Below are 27126 nucleotides of genomic sequence, written 5' to 3' on the forward strand. Positions count from 1 at the left end.
CAGAGGTCATACTGCCTCCATCATCAGAGTATAAAGATTTCTGTCTTCTGGGTTGTTGCGCTGTGTAGTCTGGTCGATGTTTACCAACGTTTCAGAGGTCATACTGCCTCCGTCATCAGAGTATGAAGATTCCTGTCTTCTGGGTTGTTGCGCTGTGTAGTCTGGTCGATGTTAACCAACGTTTCAGAGGTCATACTGCCTCCGTCATCAGGGCGATGAGTATGAAGATTTCTGTCTTCTGGGTTTTTGCGCTGTGTAGTCTGGTCGATGCTAACCAACGTTTCAGAGGTCATACTGCCTCCGTCATCAGAGTATGAAGATTTCCGTCTTCTGGGTTGTTGCGCTGTGTAGTCTGGTCGATGTTAACCAACGTTTCAGAGGTCATACTGCCTCCGTCATCAGGGCGATGAAGATTTCTGTCTTCTGGGTTGTTGCGCTGTGTAGTCTGGTCGATGCTAACCAACGTTTCAGAGGTCATACTGCCTCCGTCATCAGAGTATGAAGATTTCCGTCTTCTGGGTTGTTGCGCTGTGTAGTCTGGTCGATGTTAACCAACGTTTCAGAGGTCATACTGCCTCCATCATCAGGGCGATGAGTATGAAGATTTCTGTCTTCTGGGTTGTTGCGCTGTGTAGTCTGGTCGATGTTAACCAACGTTTCAGAGGTCATACTGCCTCCGTCATCAGAGTATGAATATTTCTGTCTTCTGGGTTGTTGCGCTGTGTAGTTTGGTCGATGTTTACCAACGTTTCAGAGGTCATACTGCCTCCGTCATCAGGGTATCTACCAGACTATACAGCGCAACAACCCAGAAGACGGAAATCTTCAAACTGTGGTATGTTTCGTCATAATGAAACCCGCAGACTCACCTTTTTGCAGAAGGATTCTTTTAATTGTTATCGCCGGTATTTCGAACACGAGTGACATGAGAGCGGCAAGCAGAATCGAAAAAAACATGTCACTGAGAGACTGCGATATCTACAACAAGTAACAGACATTAGGATCTCCTCTTGACTTTTTTTCCTGAAAAATGTTTAGATTTTTTAAATTCATTTCATTATACGAGGCTCGTCCACAAAGTAAGTTTCCCTGGGGCCGTTTACAGAAACAAAACACAATTTCATGGAAATATTTATTGCAACAGATACAGCAAGTGTCCAGCTATTTTTCAACATATTCGCCACCGGAATTGAGACATTGGTCATACCGTGGGACCAACTTTTGAATACCTGTGTTGTAGAAGTCTGCCGCCTGGGATTGGAACCACTGTGTGACAACCATCTCCGCCTCTCTGTCATTCTCAAAACGCTGACGCTGACCGGACAGGAATTTCTTGAGGTGTAGGAAAAGATGGAAATCACTGGGAGCGAGGTCCGGGCTGTAGGGTGAATGATTAAACACCTCCCAGCTGAACTCCTGCAGGAGACTTGCTGTCCGTCGAGCCGTGTGCGGCCTAGCGTTATCACTGACCGCACTTCACAGTCGGCGGGAGCTGGAATAAGAACCTCCATCTTCAACAGCTGCAACGATGCTACTGTGAGAACGCGGGAAGTTCCGTTAGTGCATGCGCCATGCTACGTCATTGCTCTATCACGTACGCACAGTCGCTTCGCGCAATATAAGGTTTGCTAGCTGTGGGACGAGTGGGAAACTTACTTTTTGGACGCGCCTCGTAATATAGATTAATTCCATTCACAATGTACAGAGAGTTAGTTCAATTTACTACTCACAGTGTTTATGTTATTTAAGTACACGGGTGTCCTGGTTGTGCTCTGACGATAGGACATGAAGGGGTAGTGGACGAGGTAAATACAATATGTAAGACGACTGAACGGGTGGAAAACTCCCCACGACAGAATCTTGTTCACGGGGCCTTAAAATACAAAGGAAAAAATATATTTAAATAGTTAACATGAGCAAGAAATTTTACTACAGAAGAAGTAAGGTAGTATATTTGCGTCATATTGTGAATTAGGTTAATATTTTAATATTTTCCGTCAAATCACAATTTTAATAAGATAATAAAATATAAAATATTTAAAATATTATTTCACGTTCCGCATCGAATGATCGATTTACAAATTGGAACGTCTCTTACGACATTTTTCGGTTATATTTAACCGTCCTCAGGTATAAATTAGATTGGTAAATTTAAAACTCGAATTACAGAAGAAGTGTTAAAATACCCCTATCAAATATACCACTGAAAATAAAGGGTTTTAATTAATAATATTTTTAGGTTATTATGATATCACGATTCAATTGAGATTTACGTAAACAATGGCTTTCTCATGAAATTCCTACAACCTTTCAGAACTATAGTATTTAATTAACTGTTTTGTGGTGTACTATTATATCTTCGTTCTATATGATCTGCATACGAAAATCGCAGTTTTTCTTCCGATTATTACATGGAGATCGGTTTATCTTTCAAAAGATAGAAAAGCTTATTTCTCCTTAAACCCGACAATAATATTTAGACCTTTATTCCACACTTGTAAAAAATTTGTTACAGAATATTTTCTTAGCCATGCATGGAAACTATATAATCATTTTGCCTGAGATAAATTCCCATCAACTCAAGACAAATTTTTAAATGGCTGTCTTCTGATTTATAACGCAGTTTAGTGTGGTAAAAGTTTACCAACCTTTTTAGAAGTCCCTGCTGCCCCCATTATCAGGGTTACTATATATAAAACGGCCCTCAGAGAACCTCAAATTCTACTACACAGCTTTGTTATTATGTATGATGTCACATCCTGTAGCAATGTTCTTGCACACGGGAATACATATTCATAAAATCATCTTAATCTATCACCAGTTTCATTGCCTTAGTGCAGTTTTTAAAGAAAATTCAGTTTTTGAGTCTGGGTAAAAACTTCTGAATACTAGAGCCTCTGGTTCTATGATGTTATACCTCCATATCCCTTAACGCAAGCGAAGATAATCCATCCCACAGATACGGACCAAATAGCGCGGTGCAGACAATTGTACAGAGAAGATTCGAGAGCATCGTAGACGTAGTCCGACTGCTGGAAGGGTAGCAAACCATACAGGGCGCCTAGGAAGCCCACTGCTGCCAGAAGCCATCCTCCACAAACTTGCAGCTGAAATACAGTTTCAGGCTTTTAATGAAGGCATTCCAGGTTCTCATTTTAAAAATATTACGCAAAAATATAAATTATTTCTTAACTCGATTTCCACTGCGGTGAACCCCTGGCATAGTCATGCTAACACTATATAAAACATTCACTTCCTAACACTCCTTATTTTAGCCCTGAAGATGGAGGCAGTATGTTCCTCCGAAACTTTAATACCCATCTGCAATTTCATATGGCATCACACCCCAGACCATCATCAAAACTTTTTATAAATCCGAAAAAAATATTTGTAATTTAGCAGAAGTATTTTAAAATATTTTTTTACTTTGACATGGAGAATATTCTTTGAAATTTTATATTTAACCAAATATTATTACAGTAAACTAATCAGAAAGATGGTTAGATTAGCGAGGCACATATCATGCATATCAGATATAAAAAGTGCGTCCAGCACCTGAAGTGCAAATATCGCTTTTGAGAGCTTAGTGAAAATGGAAGTATAATATTAAAATGTATGTTAGAGAAATAGAGTAGATTTATGGGAACTGCTTTCAACCTCTCTCAGGTTATGGGGCAAAGTCGAACATTTATGAATAAGGTAACAAATAAGTAGGCATATCTCGACCATATAAAGAATTATAACTAATTAATTAAGTGTAGTAAATTATTCTGTCTTATAATGTATGACATACCTCGGTAAAACGGGCCTTCTTGTTCTTGGTATTGTGCAAAATGTAGCCCAGACTGAGTCCGATAATCCAAGGAGTACATCGTGTATGAGTCGTTACGTATTCGTATTTATTTTTATCTTCCCATTCAGGACCCCTACAAGAACACAGAATCAATTAGTTTTAACATAAGAAACTGAGAACAGATTAGATATACAAACTAAAAGTAGCTTTTGATTCACTACAGAATTGTACAAATGCTGGAAATAAAATAGATATATTTTGAACCCGGAAATACTTCATCGAGGATTTATAATTCTTGTCATAAAATTCCGCATTTAAGATTCAGTATGAAAATGTCTGGACTGAACTACTTCTTACACTCCAGCCAAGACGCCTGCTGGAAATTTATTGACGTAGGTCACTGTAAATGAGCAGACAATTCCTCCAGCGACGAGCGCTCCCAGAAGCAGGAGATTTAACTTCCTGGGCCACTTCAGCATCGGCCATAGTATTAGCGGTGAGATCCAGAAGAGCTGCATATCCACGGACAAGTACCAGCTGTGGGCGACGCACTGCGAAGGGTAATACTTACTTTAATATTAAGTAAATCTGCGTTTTGTACAGAAAGTATATTTATGGGTTTAATGTGATTCTGAAGGCAAACACTGAATATTTCTTTTACCAAATTATCATTATTTTCTTTTAGGTACGTGCTGAATGTTTAAATAGCATTTAGATGGGTTTTGGCTTCAGTAGGTTAAATGTAATGAGGTGGTTGTACTTTAATACTTATGTCTACATTAATCAATCGAAATGTTATGTTAATTGGATTGGACTGAAACTCAGTTGACATAAACACTTAATATCTCGGGAAAAATAGCTTGAATTTGAGTAACAGATTATTTATTTTTATGTAAAACGTGTAACAGGACACAAATATTTATTTATATGAGAAAATTAATCAGTTTAATAATTTGTATAGAACACAAATTAGTGAAACATTATTTTCTTCTACATGGCCTGTTATTATTTAGATTTCTTCTTGAGAATCTAACAGGAGTTCAGACGTCCAATACAATCCGTGTGTTTATGTAACCAAAAACTTCATTATTAATCATTTGATCAAGTCGCGACCTTACACTCTGGTGCTTTGATGTACATTAATATTATCCTTCCATCTAGGTCTTGGTCTTCTCAGCGTTCTCTTTCCCTCAGTTCCACCCACTAGATTTCTGAGTGTATTTATCAACTTAATTTATCTACTAGAATAAGTTTAAGTAATATTTATTAACCCTGTATTATGTCTGCCCATCCATATGACGTTAGCCAATTTAACTGCGAAACATTATTGAAATTTTGTGATAAGTTTGAGACATTTGTTTCACAATAATTTAATTACGTTTTGTAAGACTTGAGGTTCTCACAGCGGTGAGTATGAAGATATCCGTCTTCTGGGTTATTGCGCTTTGTAGTCTGGTCGATGTTAACCAACGTTTCAGAGGTCAGTATGACCTCTGAAACGTTGGTAAACATCTACCAGACTACACAGCGCAACAACCCAGAAGACAGAAATCTTCATACTTATCGCCCTGATGATGGAAGCAGTATGACCTCTGAAACGTTGGTAAACATCGACCAGACTTCACAGCGCTACAACCCAGAAGACAGAAATCTTCATACTTATCGCCCTGATGATGGAAGCAGTATGACCTCTGAAACGTTGGTTAACATCGACCAGACTACACAGCGCAACAACCCAGAAGACAGAAATCTTATTACGTTTTCATTGGCGTTACAAGTATCCATAATAAAATTTTAGGTTCATGGCAACCCGTAATTGTAAATACTTCTTCTGCTTCGTATTACTTAAATACTGTAGAGTTTTAGCTACAGACACTTGTCACATCCGACGTTCTTACCATCCTGTTACCGCTGACGTAGTTCTGCACGTACAGCAGGGCGGACCACCAATTTTCCATGCACATCTCAGTGAGCAAATGATTATTTTTGTCCCACAAAGGTCCTGTACCCAGATGGTCTATGAGACTCAATTGCAGTAACACCATCACGGCTAACGGAGGTGTCAATCTGGATAAGAATCAAACACAAATGTGCATGTCTCTCACTTAGCTGATTAATCCTTTCCAGTCCAGTGATAAATATATGAACCGCCCGCTTTAACAATCAATAACTCTGCATTTTGTATTTATGGGTTTCGTATAATTATCTCTGTAAACAGCGATTATTTCCATAAACAGCGTTAACCAGTTGATCTTAGTGATGGTGAAGTAGTGTTTTCTTTGCGGTACGGACTTGATTAACAAATGTTATTTGAACGATCTTCCGTTTCAAAGGCTTACGTTTGCTAAAAATAAATTAAAGGAATAGTTACTAGATTCATAATATCATTCCGATAATCCATTTGTCAAAAATAGAGCTTAAACTTTATGTTTAATATATTTTAAAAAAGTTATTTTATTGTTATTCCGTACAGCGATAGAATAATTGAATAGCTTGACGGAAAGGGAAAATAGTTCTAATTTTTATAATATTAGCGTGACGTGATCTGAATTGTATGTCTGTGGATGTTGGATGAATGATCTTTACTTTATGTTAACTTTGAAATTTCTGTTGCTGTTAACATTTATCCCGTGTTTGGTGGAAAGTACTAGACTGTAAAATTACACGTATTAAGACATGAGTAGACAGTTTTTAGCATTACTAACAAACAGAATCGGTCGTTGTCTAATTTAAATTAAATCTCCGCATTACTCTTAAAGACTGAGAAATATCAAGCAAACCACCAGTCACTTTGCATGTATTCTGTCTGAGATCGATCATGGAATGTCCGGAATACGAAGCTCTAATGATAACTACTCAGGCAAAAGGTTTTTCCAGGCACACGACTTAGCGATATAAGCTTATAAAGACTCGTGTTCCTGACTGTCCAAACCTTACCTAATGTATCGGTGTAGATAGAAAAGTGGGACGTTGAAGCACTTCTCTTGGTGTCCTTCCATGTTTCTGAGCCACACGTAGGCTACCAGGAGTCCACTCAGAAGCAAGAAAGTGTCGACGGCCAGGACACTGTTCACGATGAGTATCGAGCTCCACTCTTTGACATACTAAGGGAAAAGACGATTATTTTAAGTCCTGTTAGTGGAGAAATGGTATTACGTTATGCAGTGTCTTAACAAAGTTTGTTTAACTTTGCAGATTTATTAAGACGATAAAATATATTATTAAATTCCGTGTTTTTTTACGGCGGGAAAAAGTTAAATGTATTAATTTTCCATCACCATGACTTTGTCCCCCTAATTAACTCGTTAGATTACAGTCTTTATTGAGAAGCTCATAGTCGCTTGCGTAGCCAAAATATTCCTCGACTTACACGGAATCAGAATGTTCATTACCGCATTCACAATAGCCCATAACTAATCCTTACCTTAAACCAGATGAATCTAGTACACACAATCACACGTTATTTAAGATCCATATTAATATTATCCTGCCATCTGCGGCTGGGTATTATTTTATTTATTTATAATTTGTTTAAAAATTATGTTAGTAGCTCAGACTAAGTAACGTCAAATGATATGGTGATTATTACTGAGATTATTTTGCTAGATGGACTGAATAATCTCAGTCAGGAGAGACTGTCTCAGGGCTGAGATTTGAACCCGCAATTTCCCGGATACGAAGCAGGGGTACCAACCACTCTGCCGTGACGTTTGACTTCCATACATTTCTTAGTTCAACATGGCGTTTTTTTGAGTAAATGAACTTACGCTGTACGCAATCAGCTGATTTATGGCCGGTACATCCATTGATATCATGTATCTGTGACCCAGTACAACCCACCAGATGCTCAAAAAGCGAATGCCATGTAGACAGGGCAGCGTATCTGCAGACGGCTGTGTAACCAGCAGCTTCATGCCATTAGTGTACAGTGAAAATGCGATAAGTATTTCCCTCCTTGAATCTGAAACACCAGTCATCACTAGACGTAAATAATAACAAGTCCTCCAAGGGTTTGTTACGTAAGCTTGCCTTAAAATTTAGGTGTTGGTCTTCTGGGCTGTAACGCCGTGTGGACTTGTAGGTAAAGACCAACGTTTCGGAGGAACGTACTGCCTCTATCTTCAGGTTTGAAGATGGAGGTAGTATGTCCATGTTGATCTTCTGGGTTTAAACCTCGTGTGGGTTTGTGTTTCTCCAAAAATTTTGGTGTCTACCTACAAGTTTACTCGACGTTCCAGTCGGAATACAGACATGGATAACTTTGCTTTGTATCGTTGCCATGACTACAGTAGAAATACCATGCAATACAGATTATTAACTAAAACTACGTTCTTTATTCTTAAGGGTCCGAATTAATGTAAAATGTATTAAAATAATTAAACTGCTTATATGAGTTGACTGAGGAAAAATATGTGAATGAACTTTACACTTCTTTTCAGTTATTTATTACGATGACGCTGAATATTAATTGTGTTGTTCATTAAACGGTTTCGAAACAACGAAACATCTGTGGACATATACGCTATAAAACATCGGTTCTCTTTACCTGGAAACAGAGATAAATAAAAAAATAAATAAGAGAAGACAGTGATGTTATATAAAAATTTGAGAGATAACGGTGTGTTCATATTCCTTCAAACCAATTATTTTGAGGGGAGACAATCATTTAGACTATCCACTTGTACTGTCATTCTAATCATATCTGTTCTAGACTAACATAATGGTAATTTAAAAATATATTTTGTTGTGACGAGTATCGAAGAGGGTTCTACACTATTTTATCTTAATATTTCTTTATATTACCTTTCTTCAGAAGGTCGTACGAGGTACTCAGAACGACGATTAACCCAAAAAAGACGAATACTGCACTGAAAAAAAAAAAGAATTGATCGTGAAGTTTTCAGCATCACTGAATTCGTATCTTAAATGTGATTTATTACGCACATCAGGCGGACATGTTGACAAGTCATCAAAATCTTTATCACATGGAAACTTGCTTGTGGCCTTGCATTCATATTCACGTCCTTCGCGGTTTTAAGCATCGAACAGCGACCGATAACTCAACTCTAAAGACCAGAGAAGGAACTGGAGCTGAAATTTTACTTGTAATTGTAATTGGTGTGAAACATGGTCTCTCATCTTCAGGAATGAACAAAGATTGAATGTACGAAGGATAAAATTTGAACCAAAAAAGTTACCGGAGGCTGATGTAAATCGGATAATGAAAAGTTGTATGTAGACAAAAGAAGTACTCTCAAAAACCTGAAGGAAAGTGACCACTTCAAAGAAACAGGCTCATATTGGGAGATAATATTAAAATGGTTTTTAGGGAAATAGAGGGTGTGGGATGGATTCATCTGATTCATGATAGAGGGCGGTGGTGGATTTTTAAGAAGGACTCAGCTCTACGGACTTAGTTCTGGCAATATCACTTAAACCTGGATAAACTACATTAATGTTGGTCTTTCGTGAAATTTTACGTCTGTCCAGACAGCGATATATTAAATTTTTATTTTAATAATCAGGATTTTGCTTAGATAAGTTCTCATTCTGTGTTGTTTAATGACAGTCATACAAGAATAATTTTAATTGTACATTGATATCCCAAATGATATGCCCAAAGTTGAAATGCCGTTTCGTCTGTGGTTTGGAGTGAAGGGGGGTGTAAACTGCTAAGTTTCTCTTATCTTACATGGTCACCCAGTCGATCGCTCTGAATTCTTTTTCTTTGTTGGTATGGCAGTTCAATTCGCTGACATCTATAGTGACGTCATGGTGTAAAATGGCGCTCAGACCGGCAACCAGATCTTCAGCACGACACGTGGATGGAATACAGAATCCCCACTGCAGCGTTACAGAATTCTGAACGCCAGGCTGTTTCGGAACAAAACAAAAAAAATTATCTTGGCAAATTCCTGTAGAACGTGATCGAACTGACTTTCATTTTGGATCTTCTCGATTATCACAATATTAAACATTAAAAAGTAAGATTTTTTTTAGTAAATTCAAATCGTCCTCAAAAATTCCCTCAGTTTGTAATCTTCCGAGTCTTAATACTGTTTTGAGTTCTTTGCGTGAAGCGAAAAGAAGAATGTATTATGGTCTGGTCGTATGAAAATTTAAATTCCACCGCCTTAAAAATTTTAGATGTTCCACCACCACTTTTTCGTGCGTGCGTGCGTGCGTGTGTTTTTTCTGACATATTTGATATATTTTTTGTAACAAGCAACCATAAGAAGTTAATTTTTTTCTATGGTAAAAGACCAATGGTAGAGTAAGGCAAAGAATGGAAAACAAACTAAAATATACGCCAAAGATGCTAGAAAACTGATTGGTTAAAATCGGTTTTCGTAAATAAAGGAACTACTGAAACACGCGAGAAACTTCAATTCGATAACAAGTTAAGAGATCAAAATAATAATCAAAATCTGTCCGTCCGTTCCACGCTGTTTCTCCCAAAAGATGCTTCTTACATAAAACTTATAAAAACAAAAGACTCCCCTCTTCGAGAGACACCCACAGGAATTATTTCCTTTGCTGTTTCGAAAATGACGCACAGGGTTATCGTACAACGCTTTACAGAGCATTTTGAGACCGTCACAGTCTTTATATTGCCTAGTCCGTGAACACAATCAACCCTGAAGATGGAGGAGGTATGTTTCTCAGAAACACCATTATCTGCCTATAAGTCAACACGGCGTTTCGACCCAGAAGACAATTTCATCTTTGCGTTTTTTAAATTTATTTTGTAGGAATGACGTATTTTTTCAACTTATAAAGAGTGGTCCAAGATAAGTATTTAAACGAATTAAACCGAAGTTTTTGCCTGTAATTTTATTATTACTAACATTATTTTTTATTGTGGTAAGTGTTCTGAATTATTATAATATTGTTATATATGTCGACTTTACTATTAAATTATTTGAATCAATGATTCCAGTATTAATTCCAGTATTATTTTCTCTACCGGCTTTTGCACGCCCAGTGGTGGCTGTTGTGTGTCAATCATGAGCAGAAACTTTTACAAGTGCGTCGTAATAAACTAGTTGTTTAGGAAGTGCGTCGCAGATGTGCTGTGGCGTTATAAATACAGCAAGGCCAGTTACTTACCAGTGCTATAAATCTTCTTGTGGACATAAATGTGTCATTCTCCCACGTGAGCTTTGCTAGGCAGTGTTTTCCACTAAATGGGCCCAAATCTGTCTGTACATCCGTCACTCCGATGCATTCGTCAAAGTTCCCTATTGAAAACAAATTTCCCACCAGGATTCCAGCTTCCAGTTTCGCCGAAGAATCCAACACTACAATGATACAATAAAATATTAACACCAGATTTAAAAATCGATACATTTTACAGATCTGAGGAATATTTTTACTTTGGTTGGTCAATAGATTATTTAGCGAAGATATTTCAAGTATAGAAGTTACAGGCTATAACATCGAAGGTAAAGGCAGCATGATCATGAATAGTAATTGTATGTATATTTGGAAAATATTTTATCCAAAATTTGTTTAAAGAGACTGAGGAAATCTATGAACGCCTTAGCCAATTAGCCGATAAATCTACCTTCCTACTAACATTTATCGGTTGTAATGACTCTATCACATGTACTACTACTTGTGGTTTTTAATAAATCCAGAAATGAGAGCTATGATTATAAACTAACTAATTTCGTGAACCGGAGTCCACCTTAAGAAGCTAATACCACGTTAAGTCGGCCATGAGATTTCTAGCCTTTTATTGAAACCGGAAGTTCATCACCGTGTTTACAAGAGCGGGTAAGTGGTATTATCCCTAGCTAGATAAATCTGGTCCATATTATAACATCTTATTTCTTTGGAATTAATTTTAATAGTGTAATCTGCACTTAGTTCTTCCAAGTTGTCTTATCCTTCATCGGAAAAACATATTTTATATGAACGGTCCAGACACAGCATCCGATGTTAGCATTAAAATTTTTATCTCTTTCGAAATGAAGAATGCATGAAGCAGACATGGATAAGGGGGCTCAGAATTTTATCTCAATTGTTCATATTAAACGTATCAGCTCTAAACTAATATCTGGTTGAAACTGGGTCATGTGTTTATGATTAATCGATTAATATTTTATGCACTCTAACAATTTTCATTATAAAGTACCAAGTGCAATAGGATTTTTTTCGTAATTAAAACTGCGCCTATTTGTTGCTATAACTTAAAGTAGGCTATGTAATTTTGTTTTTTGCACTGAATTGATACGCTGTTGCTCTCTGAACCCGCTGGTACACATATATAGGAGAAGATAGGAGAATAATATTAAAATGGATCTTATAAAAACTAGGTGAGGAAATGGTCTAGATTCATTTGGTGGGCTCTTGTGAACACGGTAATCGAACTTCTAGTTCCATAAAACGCGGAGAAATTTTAGCTGACTATCTCCTTAAGAATAATTTTACTCCATGGAGTTGCTTTCTTAAGCACGAATCTAGTACGTTTCGTTTATACTAACATTCACTGAAAGATGACAGGACATTTTTCTTAGATTACCAGTTGAATGAAAGTATAAGTCCGCCTGAAAAATTTGTATAACAATCTATTCTTTATTCATCTGAAATTCTTGTTTGCGTTTATGGAACGAAATCCATACCATAGCGACAAAGCTCTATATTTTCATTCCGGAAGTTGTCTGTTAGATTAACAAATACCTTCCCTGAGGTTTGCCCAGGAGAGTTTAAGGATAATATTTTGAAATTAGCCTCGATACAGCCTACCGTATTCTTACCTATTAACATTTACGATAATCTCCCCATCTCATTTAGCATAGTTATTTAAAAGAACGTCTTTTAATATCCTACGAATCCATGCCTAAGATTCGTGATATATCGAGAGAAAAAAAAATCTTCAATGTTACGTATTGCATCAGTCTCCGCAGAATTTAATATCACAGAAACTATGCAGTAGAAAACGCATCGTTAAACAATCAAAGACTTGGTCCGCCATTCGTTATCTCTAGATGCGCCTGACCTCGTTTCGATTCGCTCGAGGCGTCGCAGAGAGTGATTTTCGAGAGTTGTGGGCAGCTGGTGTCAAGGTCGGCGCGTACTGGTGTCAAGGTCGCAGAATCAACGGCGAAATCCTTTCCAATGCAAATAGAGATTGGATCGACAACAAGAATAATGCGTCCCACGCACGCGATTACACGTTCAAACAAAATGTGAGACACGTGGCGATGAATATTTCCGAGAGGAAAATGGCTGCCTTGCTGATGTGAGCGTGGTCACATGGGCAGGGGGGAAATTCTAAGTGATGATGTCATCACCTAACCTAACCCAACCCCGTCGACGCTAAACACCATTGGCCCCAGAATAATCTGATGTCACTCGCGCCATTTTCGAACGTCAAAATACAAAGCACGGCATCAGAATTGTTACACTACACATATATTTCCTAACTTGTTCAACCGGCGTAGATAATAATGAGATTGGTCTGGAGGTTGTGAAATGTATTCTGCCTTAGGATATGACCAGTGGCGAGATATTGTGGACACGGTAATAAATTCACTCTTTCTATCAAAGGCGGGAATTTCTTGATGACTACAATTATTATAGCTTCTCAACAAAGATTCTGATTATTGAAGTTATTTAGTTAGTATCTTTGCAGAACCTATAGAAGTTTTAACGTCACTGAAAAGTCTGTAGTATTTTAGAAAAAAAAGGAAGTGGTCTGTTTCCAACACCCCAAATTCACTGCTTAAATGACAAAAAAAGTTCAATCCATTTTAAACCTGGATCATCTATCTCGCTTATACGAGATTTTACTAGCAACTTTAATGACAAGCGTGACACTTTCTGTGGACATTACCCATCGCCGTGGTTATTTGGGAGGCGATACGTTTCGAAAGCTACATTTGTTTCCATCTTCAGGAATAAATGGGCGTTGGTGTACAGAAAGTAAGCGTTCTTGTTCATTTGGGCCCCTCAAAACGAGTTGGTCTTGATCACAGTTATCTTATGGTTTTTGCCATAATTTTTATCCTCGATTCAGTTTCTATCCACAAATTATGATATTTGGCATTGACAAAATACATACTATAGTTAGAAATTTCTTCGTTGTTCAGTGAAATAGATTTTTAATTAAAAATAGGAAACAAAATTAAATAATAAAAAATAAATGTTATTATTATATTACATACGTTATCTATCTTCTCGACTACTGAACCACTGGTCGAGTTATCGATATTTGCTCGTTTTAAACGTCCAAACTTAGTATAAACCTCTCTTGACCCCTTTTTATACCTGAAGATGTAAACAGACCCTATTTCCGAAATGCTGTTTGCGAAAAGAAACTATACGATGGGATAACATCACTAACAGTGTCATATTTATTTATTACTGATTCCTAATTACGTCAATAAATACAGAATTTGTAAATAATTGCTCTATCTATCAAATGTTTTAAAATATTTTAAGCATAAACCTTAAAAACTATATTAAACTGAAATCTTCATTACTTACTCCGGTAAGCCCATGGTATACCATTTCTTAATCCATCTATGTATATGTCACTGTGGTTTCTACACAGATCATTTGTAGAATTTTTTGAAGTTGGCGCAATAAATTCTTCAATTTTACCTATGAGTTGTTTCGGAATTGTTTCATCACTGCCTATTAATAACTGCAAAAATGACTGATGTCCTGTTTTTTCTAAGACGTTAATATTTTCATCTGACAATGTTCGACTTATAATACCAGAGAAAATTATAAACTTCATTAAAAAAGTTTTAATTACAACCATCCTATTGAACTGTTACTTTAATCTGATCTCACATAAAAGTTTTCTTTTTACAACGTCAGTACCTGATCGAGTAAACATCGCTACTGGAGTTACTTACTACACGTCTGTTTGCTTTTATATCGACTTGAGCGAATTTGCATCCGATAACTCTTCACTACACTTTTTGATTGTAACCTTGACCGATTTGTAATGATACAGCCTATTTGTTAGTACTACAACATTTATCATTATACATGGATTTATTGAAACTTTGCTTAAACTTAGTAGATAATCAAATGCTTAGAAACCTTAAGTTGCATTTCGCTTTTCTTATGTTCCTACAATCGTAATATGCGTATTTCTTATGTAACATTAATTAATTTTATTAGCGTGATGTTCGTTCTTTTTTATCTGATACTGTTCAAAGCATAAATCCTAATAAACAACATTGTGACTGTAAATACATACATACTCATAATATTACATGCTCTCTTTCAAATACGTACTCATTCTAGCATCTAATCGATTCATCTACAAGTACACAAGTTAATATATTCAGTATGCAAACGTTTCCCTACATATATTTTGGATAATTTTAAAAACCAGCTTTTACTGAGGTAATGTGGATGTCTACAATGGCTAGCTTTTTTTATATAAAAATAAAATAATTTGATTGTCTAGTTGGATAATGTTCATATTAATCAACATGACATAGTTGAAATAGAATGTGACGTAATTTTCGGTGCACACGCTCCAAACGTTATTAACAATGCTCATGCCTAACCTAACCTAACCTAAAATACTAACCTAACAACATAATTCATAATTCTTGTCCGTTTGATTTGGCTTATTTCGGTATTAACCGTATAATCTTAACTTAGTAAATCATTTATGAGTTACGTCGTAATGCATATCGTCTTCAGAGTATCCTCATGGTCATTTTCAACATAATAACAACAAATTAATAATAACGTCTCGACAAGAGTTTATGAAGTTATATAAGACATGTTTCCTGTATTACTGCATTGCGTCCTAGTTGATTAATTTAATATTAAATTACACCACTGTACGTAGATTGGTTACATGAGTCAGATGTTATATCGTGTTTATTCAGAAAATGGACTAGCCTATCGTAAAAAGTTCTGAATGCCCTTTGCAAACAGAATTTGACCCTGCAAAATCCGAACACGCTCGTCCATCGGCCATGAAACACATCACTTTTGTATTATTCTTTATGTAGCATAAAACTACGCGGAATTAGAAAGAAAATCTTTGATATATACCTAATTCTTTTGCAAATTATTCTTCCCTTATGCGTACTTAGTTTTATAAATTTAAGTCATCTTTGACTCAATAAAAGCTTGAATTTAATTTAAGCAACTTCACAATGCATAAAGTATTACACCACAGACTTACATCTTCGGTACGACCAAAACTTTCTTCATAATACCCTCACATCACAACTAAATAGTCTCTTCCCTTCAATTTTTCCAACAAAATTTGTTAAGTATTTAATATTTTTCGTTACGTGCTGCATGAATTGCCAATCTGATCGTCCTTGACCTAAAAAGTGGCATATATATGAATACATTATTTTACTTAATTATTCGGTTTTTGTCCGTCTAATCACAATTCATATTTAAATTTACAATTAAGATAATTAAAATATCATTTTATGTTCCTCATCAGTAGTGAGCCACATCTGTTCAGATACGTTAGTACTTCCAGACACATTAAGATGTATCTACACTCTCATCTTTGGCCGATGTAGAACATCAAAAAACATTCACTCCAAAACATTCACTCCAAAACATTCACTCCAATATAAAAATGAATCTGGAAGTGAACATCACCAAAAAGTTGCATATCAGAAATTGTAATTAAGTTTTAAGTTTATAATTTTAACTTTTACACCTGAAGATGGTTTATATGAAACCGAAACATTTTGTAAAAAGATGTTCCAATTGTAAATCGATTGTTCGATGAGGAACATAAAATGATATTTTAATTATCTTAATTGTAAATTTAAATATGAATTGTGATTAGACGGACAAAAACCGAATAATTAATTAAATTTCACAATATGATGCAACTATATCACATTATTTTACACATACAATATATTTTAATGTTTGTTAGGGTTTTTGTTAGCGGCGTCTGGTTGTGATTATTAAAAAATATAGCTCAAAATGTAAAAACATTCTATAATATAAACATCGCTGTCTTCTCGGATGTAGCTCCGTGCAAATTGACGGATACTGGCCGACTTTTCAGAGGTTTTTACTGCCTCCATCATCGGGTTATGAAATTTTACAGTGTATAATAAAACATCAGATTACAGATAGTTGCTACTTTATTCATAATTGTTACGTTCTGTAGATATTGGTGATTATTACAAGGGGGTGGTTAATTTTTCAATATCGAAGACGAGAAATGCAATTTTTGTCATGATTTTGATAAGCAGTTTGAAGTACTGACTATTTCAGTGTATGTAAGTAAATTACTTTAATACGCACAGCGATGACTCACTTAAAATAAATGTCTGATAATTGTACTTTCAATCGAAGATCATGAACTCGAAATAATTCAGTAATGTTTTTTAATAAAATAAAAGTTTGTGTAACTAGCCCTCTCGGCTTCCCCTTAGTATGGGGGTTCAAATCCCTTATTTCCATGTAATAAGGGATGTCGATAATTGATGAAAAAGTTACTTGTTCATCAGTTCACGGTGTTAAGTTTGTTGGTAGTCACTTATCGTGGCAAAGATTTATCTCAAAATAATGATACACGTCAGTTAATAATAAGGGATATAGTAAAATTATGATGATATTACCCTTGATAATTGTAGCTTTTTTCTTAGAGCTTCGTATATTAAGTATCCAAATGCTACTCCAATGACCCAAGGTCCAAAACGCGAATGCGTTCCAATATACACCTCATGTTCTCCCATTACGTTGTCCTCGCTACAAACAGAACACAGAAACATGCAACAAAAATTAACAACTCCCATTAATTGTACGCCTACTACTACCAAGACTCACTGGTAGATATTTAAACACACAGTTAATTTTTTAAAAATATTTTAATTTTTTAAAAATATTTTAATTTTTTAAAACTGATAAAATCAAGTATTCGAAGAAATTTTTAATATGTAAATATTGCTTTTTAACACCTTTCACGTCATAATTTTTTTAAATTAATATTGACATCTTTTTCTTCTGGGGGTTGTGCTGTGTAGTGTAGTAAAAATTACCCTGTTAATGAAGGCAGCAAGCACATCTGAAAACTCGATCAATTCCTACAAGACTACTCGACGTATTATCCCTGAAGTCACATTCATATTCACTGCCGTGAGACCCTGAAATCTCGTCTATATTTTGTAGACGACGAACTTAAGGTCCTTGTACCTCGGGCCTTGTACCATGTGAGTGTGTGCGTAAATATAGGCCGAATAAAATTATATCATTGTCAGAACTAAAGTTGAATTATAAATGTAACTTACTTTCCAAAAATTAAATTAGCAGAAAACTCGGTGACGTATGTGACTGTGAAAGGAGAAATAATTCCAGCGACCATGAGAGCCCCAATCAACGACATACTCCATCTCCGAGGCCACTTCCACAGAGGATACAGAATCATTGGTGACAGGAAGAATAGTTGCATGTCCACGCTTAGGTACCAGCTCTGTTGCACGCACTGTAAATAAACGCGAAACGCGTGTCACATTCAGTCTGTGGTCTGCCTTCTTCCTTCTGGAACTGTACCAACCTTTCTCAAGAACTTCCCGCCTCAATATTCTTCCCTGAAGCTGGATACAGCAGGTTCCTCTTAAACTTTGGTAACGTAACGTACGAATATCATAATCTAAATCTTCACTTTTATGAGAATTTCAAAAGTTTTTAACACGTCTGACATCGGCCAAAATACATTAAAATTTTCATCATCTATAAGAAGAAATTCTTGTGAAATTCCTAAAAGGCAGGAAAGTCCGAATTGATGAGATTTTAGGTTCTTACGGCGACAATTATGAAATTATTTAAGCACTCCTTGTCTCTGTCATCCTAATTATATGTGCAGCCCTTCCTAGACTCCTACCTGAAAGAATGGCTGGCCTCAACAGATGACAAATTTACGTATTATCCTTGCTAGATGAGCATATGTCCCATACTCTATACACAAAACCACGTTTAACCATTTAAAATTCAATGGTAACTATATATACCACTTGATTTAACTTTCAGTAACTCTGCACTTTTACCACATAGTGTATTTATGACTTTTGTATGATTCTTAGAGAAAACAGCTTTTATTTCCGTAATAATATTTAACCAATATTTGATTTTTTTTTATTTGTAATGGTGATGTTGTGTGTTTTCTTTGCGGTACGGGCTGAATTATTAAATAATATTTAGACGAGCAAAAGAAAATAGACTTTTTGGTCTTTACTCTAGAATGCTAATCCAGTAGAATAAGTTGTTATAAAGAAGTCTCTCACCCTTCTTTCGACTTCGACATAGTTGTTGATGTACAAAATATTCGTCCACCAATATTTCTGGCAGTTTTCAGCCATTTCATCCATAAGTGCTAACAGTAGAGGCCCCTTAGCCACGTATCTGTATAACGTTGCGTTGAACAGAATGACGATTACGTAAGGTGGAGTTAACCTGACACACAACACAAAGTTCATTACGACAAGAACATAACATTTTTCCTTCCATTATCAGGGTGATGAAGTGACTCATCGCCCTGATGATGGAGGCAGTAAGCACCTCAGAAACGCCGGTAGAATTCTACCAGACTACACGGTGCAATATCCTAAAGTACAGCCATCTTAAACATGAAAAACGTTACATCATAGATACTGACCTGATGTATCTGTGAAGATAATACTTTGGAATGTTGAAGCGAGAAGATTTATGCTTCATTTGTTTCAAAAACACGTAAGATACCAACAATCCGCTCATGACGAGAAATGTATCCGCTGAAAGACTTCCGTTAGTGACGTAGAGGCGACCTGCGTCCTGTACAAACTACAAATTAACATAAATTATTACTGTGTGGACGATGGACAAAATTGTATAATGAGTAGCTTTTAATTACTTTCCACTCATCACCAGACGTAAAGAGCTTGATAAAATTTCAAACGATGAGCTGGTTGGGCCATGTAAGAAATGCATACATAATTTTGTCGTAAAATCTGAAGGAAAGAAGATACTTGGAAGATCTAAACATAAATTGAAGTGTATTTTAAAGAAATATGGTTTAGAGTCTAAAGTCATTTTTGGCACAGGAAATTTAAAATGCTTTAGCAATAAAATTACTTCCACAAATAGAGTTGTTTTCGAGAGCTTTGGGGTGGAGGATGCATTTGTAGTTTTTCGAATAGGATTAGATATTCTTTTATCAAGTAAAGAAGTTACGATTATCAGTCTACACATTATGATGATGCATAAAAGTAAGTCCAGCTAATTCATCATAAAATATTTAAACCTGGCAAATTCTATAAAATATTCTGTCGTAACAACTCACTTCTCAGAGTCAGTTCTGTCCATATTCACTTACATCTACGATCGCCCTAAAGTTCATTGTCGGAAATGAAGTTTCCAATATATATCTGTGGCACCACACGACCCAACAACTTGTTATGAACCTCATGCCATGGAGGGCGTTGAGGGTGTCCCCAGGACTCTTCGTACTTAGCAGCTTCCTCCCATTGCTATACACCGAAAATGCTGTCAGCAGTTTCTTCTTAGTTCCTGTAATTAAATATGTCGTAATTATAGTCTAAAGATTGTTTCGATGAGATATTGTAGATGCGTCATATTGTGATTTATATAGTTTATTAAAAATATATTAAAATTAGCAGTCAATCACAATATAATAACCAGCCACGATCCAATACAGTACAGTACATCTCCGATCTCTCATAAACCTGATACGATATTACTTCTTGGTCCATATACAAAACATTGACATCAATACGAAATACGAAATACAAACATATTAGTGACCTGCGATACTACAACGAATGAAGAAACAATATAAAGGACTAGAACATCATAACAAAAAATGAAGACTAAAAATCATTAAAATTCAATAAAAAATCAGTAATTCAGTGAAAAGTTTTAATATATAACACCTGATGATGGCTATATATAGCCGAAACATGTCGTGTATGTTCCACATGTAAATCGAGTACTCGATAGGGAACGTAAAATGTTATTTTAATCTTTTAATAATATTATATTGTGATTGACTGCTAATTTTAATATATTTTTAATAAATTGTTTCGATGGTTTATTTTCTTTCCCAGTATTAAGTTGAGCTTTGTCCCTGTCTGGGGTACATTTTATGGCCCTCTACTAGAGATTTTAGGTGATATCAGATATTTTACTCTTTTATTATTTCAGTATTACAGTTGACCCCGGATTGCTAGTTGATGTTGAAATTAATTTATCCAAAATTTGATATATTTTTTTTATTTGTAAAAAAGATGGGAGGGGCATGAAAATACATGTGGGAGATAAGAAACGCGTTCTCAGATTTGATGTGTGTATCTCAAAGAAAAATAAGGTTTCTCAGAATTACGTGAATATGGGCGGATAACGATGAAATGTTTCTTACAGAAATGTTGTAGGAGGCGTTTACTGGATTCATTTGGACAGACGCCAGTTTCGTTCTCTTGTGAATATAACAAATAAGCTGAGGGTTAAATAAAAGACGGAGAATTTCTTGACCAATCGACTATAATTAACCGAGAATGACCCTGATCAATGACATTTGTTAGCTCGTTAGGATGTATCATGTCTTAATCGCTAAATATTCTACACTAGACTAGACGCAGTCATTAATTAAAGAATTGTAAATATTCTACTTTAATTTGTTTTTTTCTACTTTGGTGTAATTGATTTGACCCATACCTTCTAAATGCATTTGATCTAAATAAATAGTCTGAACAAATTCGACTAATTTACATAATATATATGATACTTCTATAAAATAATACAAGATTAGGTAAACAAATGAATAGGTCTTGTACGCTGGATGCCAGACTACAAATTAGCAAGAAGTTTTCTATTACAGACCTCGAGTTTATTTATTTATTTAGTGTTCTGTCTGACGACAGGTCCATATGAACAGGATCCTTCCATCCTTTTCTCGGACTGGGACCTGTTCATATACGTTCTTGGCAGATGATCCAGAAGTGGTTTGCCATTGCCTTCTTCTGTGTGTGAATGGAGTAATTGTTGGGATGCCACGGAGGAAAACTCCGCGTTGCCTAGACCACGGCCTTGCCCAACACAAGTTATAAATTCGGGCACCGCCGGGAATCGAACCCGAGACCCCAGGATTACAAGGCCAGCGTTCTAACCGCTAGACCACCTCATCTTATTATTATTTAGTGTTCTGTCTGACGACAGGTCCATATGAACAGGATCCTTCCATCCTTTTCTCGGACTGGGACCTGTTCATATACGTTCTTGACAGATGATCCAGAAGTGGTTTGCCATTGCCTTCTTCTGTGTGTGAATGGAGTAATTGTTGGGATGCCACGGAGGAAAACTCCGCGTTGCCTAGACCACGGCCTTGCCCAACACAAGTTATAAATTCGGGCACCGCCGGGAATCGAACCCGAGACCCCAGGATTACAAGGCCAGCGTTCTAACCGCTAGATCACCGTGGCTTTATAGACCTCGAGTAAAGAGTAAATTTGGAAGTCCAAAAATGAGATGGTTTAACGGTTATGTAATCTCGGAGCAGGACTAATGACCTTAAGCCTTGTAAGGAAGAGGAAGAAGATATGTAACAAAATGAATAATAGACAGTAATCCTAAAATTGCATGATTTTAATTAATTACGAGACATATAAAAACGGAGATTAAAACTGACCTTTCACAGTAAGGTCATACACAGTACTTGTGACGACCAGGAGAATGATGAAAGCGAAAATAGTTCTGCAACAGAAAGTCAGTACCAGGTTATAAGAACTTCTTCCTACCGCTAAGACGTTTGATGTATGAAGTTTGATGTGAGAATCTACAGTTCAAATGTCGCATGGTGTTGACGGGATAAACATGAAGAACCGAAAGAAATAGATATAACTTTTCCAAAGTTCTACTGGGGCAGAAACATAAACATCCGCAGAATATGCGGAAATATGTCTTATCAGTCTTGGCAAGGACTGCCATTGGTAATAACTGTTGACGTTTTATTTCAGAAAATGTTTCGTAGATGTAAACTAACAGAAAATTTGTATCGTGTTAATAAGTCTTTTGAAGAAATACTAAAATGGAAGTACTTCGGAAATACGAGGCGCGTCCACAAAGTAAGTTTCCCACTCGTCCCACAGCTAGCAAACCTTATATTGCTCGAAGCGACTGTGCGTACGTGATAGAGCAATGACGTAGCATGGCTCATGCACTAACGGCACTTCCCGCGTTCTCACAGTAGCATCGTTGCAGCTGTTGAAGATGGAGGTTCTTATTCCAGCTCCCGCCGACTGTGAAGTGCGGTCAGTGATAACGCTAGGCCGCACACGGCTCGACGGACAGCAAGTCTCCTGCAGGAGTTCAGCTGGGAGGTGTTTAATCATCCACCCTACAGCCCGGACCTCGCTCCCAGTGATTTCCATCTTTTCCTACACCTCAAGAAATTCCTGTCCGGTCAGCGTCAGCGTTTTGAGAATGACAGAGAGGCGGAGATGGTTGTCACACAGTGGTTCCAATCCCAGGCGGCAGACTTCTACGACACAGGTATTCAAAAGTTGGTCCCACGGTATGACCAATGTCTCAATTCCGGTGGCGAATATGTTGAAAAATAGCTGGACACTTGCTGTATCTGTTGCAATAAATATTTCCATGAAATTGTGTTTTGTTTCTGTAAACGGCCCCAGGGAAACTTACTTTGTGGACGAGCCTCGTAGATATGCTTGTTAAAGCTTAATTAAATTTTTAATTACAATTAAAAATTTGTAACACTATTAATTTGTAGGTATCGATGTAAGTCAGTCCGAATTAGTTCAATCGGTCACCTACCAACTGCTATGATTTTTAGTATGGGCTGTACACATATGATAAAATAACATGATCGTGATTAAATCATGATAAAGGAAGTGGATGGAAACTTACACGGTCACCCAGTCTTCAGCACCCAGTTTTTTGCCCTCATTAGTTTGGCAATAAATCTCATCAACTGTTGCCTCTACAGGGAGATTCGCACTTTTCAGGTAAGAATTAAATATGTCTTCCAACTCCTTGGCACTGCATGAGGATGGAATACAGTACGATAAAGACAGAACCGTATCAGGGGCAGTAAACACGATCTGTAAATTAAGAATTAGTTTTTACTTTTCAATGGAATGTCGGATTAGTTTCGATGTTTATTAAAATTTAGTGATCAAAATCTGTCCCACCTGTTTTATAATCTGTAAGTCTGAATTTTTTATGTTTCGTATGACTTTCAATGTAAACAGAGATTATTTTCTAAAATAACATTAACCACTCGATCTTTGTAACCTTGAAGTGTAGTGTTTTCTTTGCGGTAAGGCCTGAGTGTTTAAATATTATTTAGACGATCTTCGGCTTTCAAGTGTTAAGTGATTCTAATAAGGTTAATTTGCTTTTAAATGTAATAAGAATATTTCACTAAATTTCATTGACATCGGTCTTATTCAAAAGGGCCACTCACCGTTCTGTCGCTGCCTGTCACATCACGAAAATTTCTTTTAAAACCGCCAATATCTGGTGGTTTCTGTGTCCGAAGTGAAGCTGTTCGTCCCTGAAACCTGACGAAACAGTACTGGCCGTTGAAAGGACCATGCTCTGTCTGCACATTTACCACTTCGATGCACTCGTCGAAATTCCCGAAAAATACCGTCTGCCCCGTCAACACACCTTCTGGGAACTTTGTCGACGAGTCAAACACTGCACGAAGAAACTAACTTAATTAATAATACAGGTGCATACATAAAAAAAACTAAACTACCTTCACTCCGAGACCGTCCAGGGTCAAAGATGATAATCTTTACTTGGAACCAAGGATATGATAACATGCTGGTTGGTCAGGGTTATCGCACGTCTCGTGGGAAGGTGATGGATGAGTATTAAACAATATTCGTCTATATCACACACGACCCACGTACCACAAGACTCTCCCTGACATTATTTAATGTTTTTTTCCTTTCAAACGAACGTGTTTTATTCAGATATGTAACATTCCTTGTATGTGGTAATAACCTATAGCCTAGCACACGAATTCCCTATTTTATAAAAAAAAATTCTATTTTATTGTGACCTGAGATGATATAGATCTATAAATGACATGGATTGGATTGTTTTAAAGATTGACTGATTCCTGGATCATTTAGTTACACACTTTTGAATTAAGATGTTATAAACGGTAGAACACGATGGGAAGGCAATAATGAATGTTGTATGGATCTGGAAGGAAGCAATCGTCTGGGGAAACTAAGGAAGACTACGAGAAACTTCGGTCCAGACAACAGATAATCACATTCACATTCGAATTGGGAATCTTCTAAATAAAAGTAATTATTTTTTAGTAAATCTTTGCTGACAAAGTCTTTTGCCTTACTTTATACCTGAATGGATAATTTTATTTATTTAAAATTATGATTATTTTACTACGAACTTAAAATTAATTGAGTCTTATTTCGCATTTCAGATTACATAAGAAGAGCGTACAGGACTTCCGGTTATACTCTACCACGTATGTCGTTGATACCACATTCAAATGTCTCAATACAGAGACACTAAAAATTAATATACAAACAATAGAAGTACTCACTCTGCATAGCCCAGTAGCTACTATTAATATGGTCCAGGTAGGTTTGAAAATGGTTTGAGCACAATGTATTGTTGTCAGTCGCGAACAACGAAGGCCTTCTATTTTGAAAATATATGGTGTTTAAATACGATAAAACTTCTTTCCATTGTTTGTTATTTATAAACTCTGGCTGGACACAAGTTCCCAGAAGAATTATAAATATTAATACGTATGGTAAGCACTTCAGCTGCATGTCCACAGCTTGATTCTCTACACGACACACAACTGAAACAGCTTACGTTTGAAACTAAAGTTTTTATGTATTATAATAATTTTAGCAACGTCTTATCGACTATATTCATTAGTATCAGGGCATGTATTCATCAAATCTCACTTAATGATTTAAATTTAAGTATGTAAATGGAGCATTTCGTGAGATTAATTTACTTTTTATTAAACTATCATAATGGAGAAACAAACAAATGCCAACGTTATCTAATCAATTTTTCTCAGGTTATCAGGACGTTATCTGTGTAGAATTATATAGTCTAATCTCTAATGGAATTAGACTTAAGAATATGAAAACATTTCGAATAAAAATTTTCTTGGATATTATCCATCGTCTAGTAAATATAAAACGTAAAACGACGTTTCGGAGATGGGGATTAGCTCTATCTAGTGGGCCCAACTGTGTAGGAACCTGAAGACGGAGATAGAGTCCCATCTCCGAAACCTCGTTTTACGTTTTATATTTACTAGACGATGGATAATATCCAAGAAAATTTTTATTCAATTGACTCTTCACCATCGTCAAGAAGTTTTAGAATTGAAAACATTTCGTTGCACATTATATTAAAATGAACTTTTGTATAAGGGACGACAGATTCATTTAGAGTTTCGTTTTGATTCTGTTCAAGAACTGAAATTACAGTTGTTTTTGAACTAACAGTTTGTATGAAGTGCAAACAGGACAAAAGAACATGAATGTCTTGTGGAATATTGAGTCGTGTAGTCTCGTAGGAACTGACCGACGTTTGAGAGATGCTTACTGCCATCATCAGGATGTTACTGTTATAATACGCCCAGTAGTAGAATGATTCATAAATAATCGCGTTTGCCACATATATTATTTACAATCTTCTGATAATACGATGTGGCTGTCAAACTATATATTTATAGTTACCGAACAGATAATCAATCAAACGTTTTATCTCTCGTTAACATCCACGCTTCGAAACTAAGTTTTATCTAATTAACACAACAAGGTGATATTCTCATTTATGTACTATTATGATATATCTTGGAATAACTAGGCCCAGATTATATGATAATATTAAACACGATCTCCAAAAATATAATTTTTGCTTAGAATCTTTCATGTGCAAAACCACATCCAATACAAAGATTCCGTTAATAATTCAGTTATTGAATGTCAAAATACCTACCACTGTGCCTTAATAGTTAACAATCGCGCAAGAGAAATAAATTGAGGTGGAATTTTTTATCATATATAATTTTTTTAAATTATTTTTATTGATTGTTTTGATTTCAATATTAAACAGCTGTTAATAACGTGACTTTTTAAGCAATTACTCTATCAGAATGAAGTTACGTTGTATTTTTAAAGTATCATGAGGAGACAGACAACCAGATTATAAATCCATAAAGAATATAAAAGATAAATAATGCGTTAGTTAAAAAAATTCAATTATACAAATTTATTATTCCTATGGTGAATATAAAAGATCATTTCTGGCTCTAAAAGTGCAAAAATATATTCCTATTCTAGTAATTT

The 27126-nt window shown here is 36.0% G+C and overlaps 1 protein-coding gene across 1 annotated transcript in view; it reads right to left on the bottom strand.

The window, feature by feature from the left end:
- The window catches only part of LOC110828255 (uncharacterized), a 27537-nt gene extending 1826 nt beyond the window's left edge, over positions 1 to 25711 (bottom strand). Inside the window, exons 1-21 of the mRNA XM_022060806.2 lie at positions 25353 to 25711; positions 24234 to 24469; positions 23675 to 23868; positions 22437 to 22501; positions 20109 to 20302; positions 19413 to 19576; positions 19042 to 19210; positions 18049 to 18242; positions 17380 to 17509; positions 14288 to 14576; positions 10904 to 11094; positions 9486 to 9667; positions 8597 to 8661; positions 7561 to 7754; positions 6731 to 6897; positions 5692 to 5860; positions 4151 to 4344; positions 3794 to 3926; positions 2918 to 3107; positions 1731 to 1873; positions 870 to 978 (exon numbers count right to left, since the gene is read on the bottom strand). Coding sequence (XP_021916498.2) covers positions 870 to 978; positions 1731 to 1873; positions 2918 to 3107; positions 3794 to 3926; positions 4151 to 4344; positions 5692 to 5860; positions 6731 to 6897; positions 7561 to 7754; positions 8597 to 8661; positions 9486 to 9667; positions 10904 to 11094; positions 14288 to 14576; positions 17380 to 17509; positions 18049 to 18242; positions 19042 to 19210; positions 19413 to 19576; positions 20109 to 20302; positions 22437 to 22501; positions 23675 to 23868; positions 24234 to 24469; positions 25353 to 25584 — 3604 coding nt within the window. The 5' untranslated portion in view covers positions 25585 to 25711. The remainder of the gene's footprint in view (positions 1 to 869; positions 979 to 1730; positions 1874 to 2917; positions 3108 to 3793; positions 3927 to 4150; positions 4345 to 5691; positions 5861 to 6730; positions 6898 to 7560; positions 7755 to 8596; positions 8662 to 9485; positions 9668 to 10903; positions 11095 to 14287; positions 14577 to 17379; positions 17510 to 18048; positions 18243 to 19041; positions 19211 to 19412; positions 19577 to 20108; positions 20303 to 22436; positions 22502 to 23674; positions 23869 to 24233; positions 24470 to 25352) is intronic.
- Positions 25712 to 27126: the final 1415 nt, after the last annotated feature.

This window comes from Zootermopsis nevadensis, unplaced genomic scaffold, assembly GCF_977971745.1.
Source record: "Zootermopsis nevadensis isolate Lab colony 2312 unplaced genomic scaffold, Znev_1.0 Znev_ptg000001l, whole genome shotgun sequence".
NCBI classification, from domain to species: domain Eukaryota; kingdom Metazoa; phylum Arthropoda; class Insecta; order Blattodea; family Termopsidae; genus Zootermopsis; species Zootermopsis nevadensis.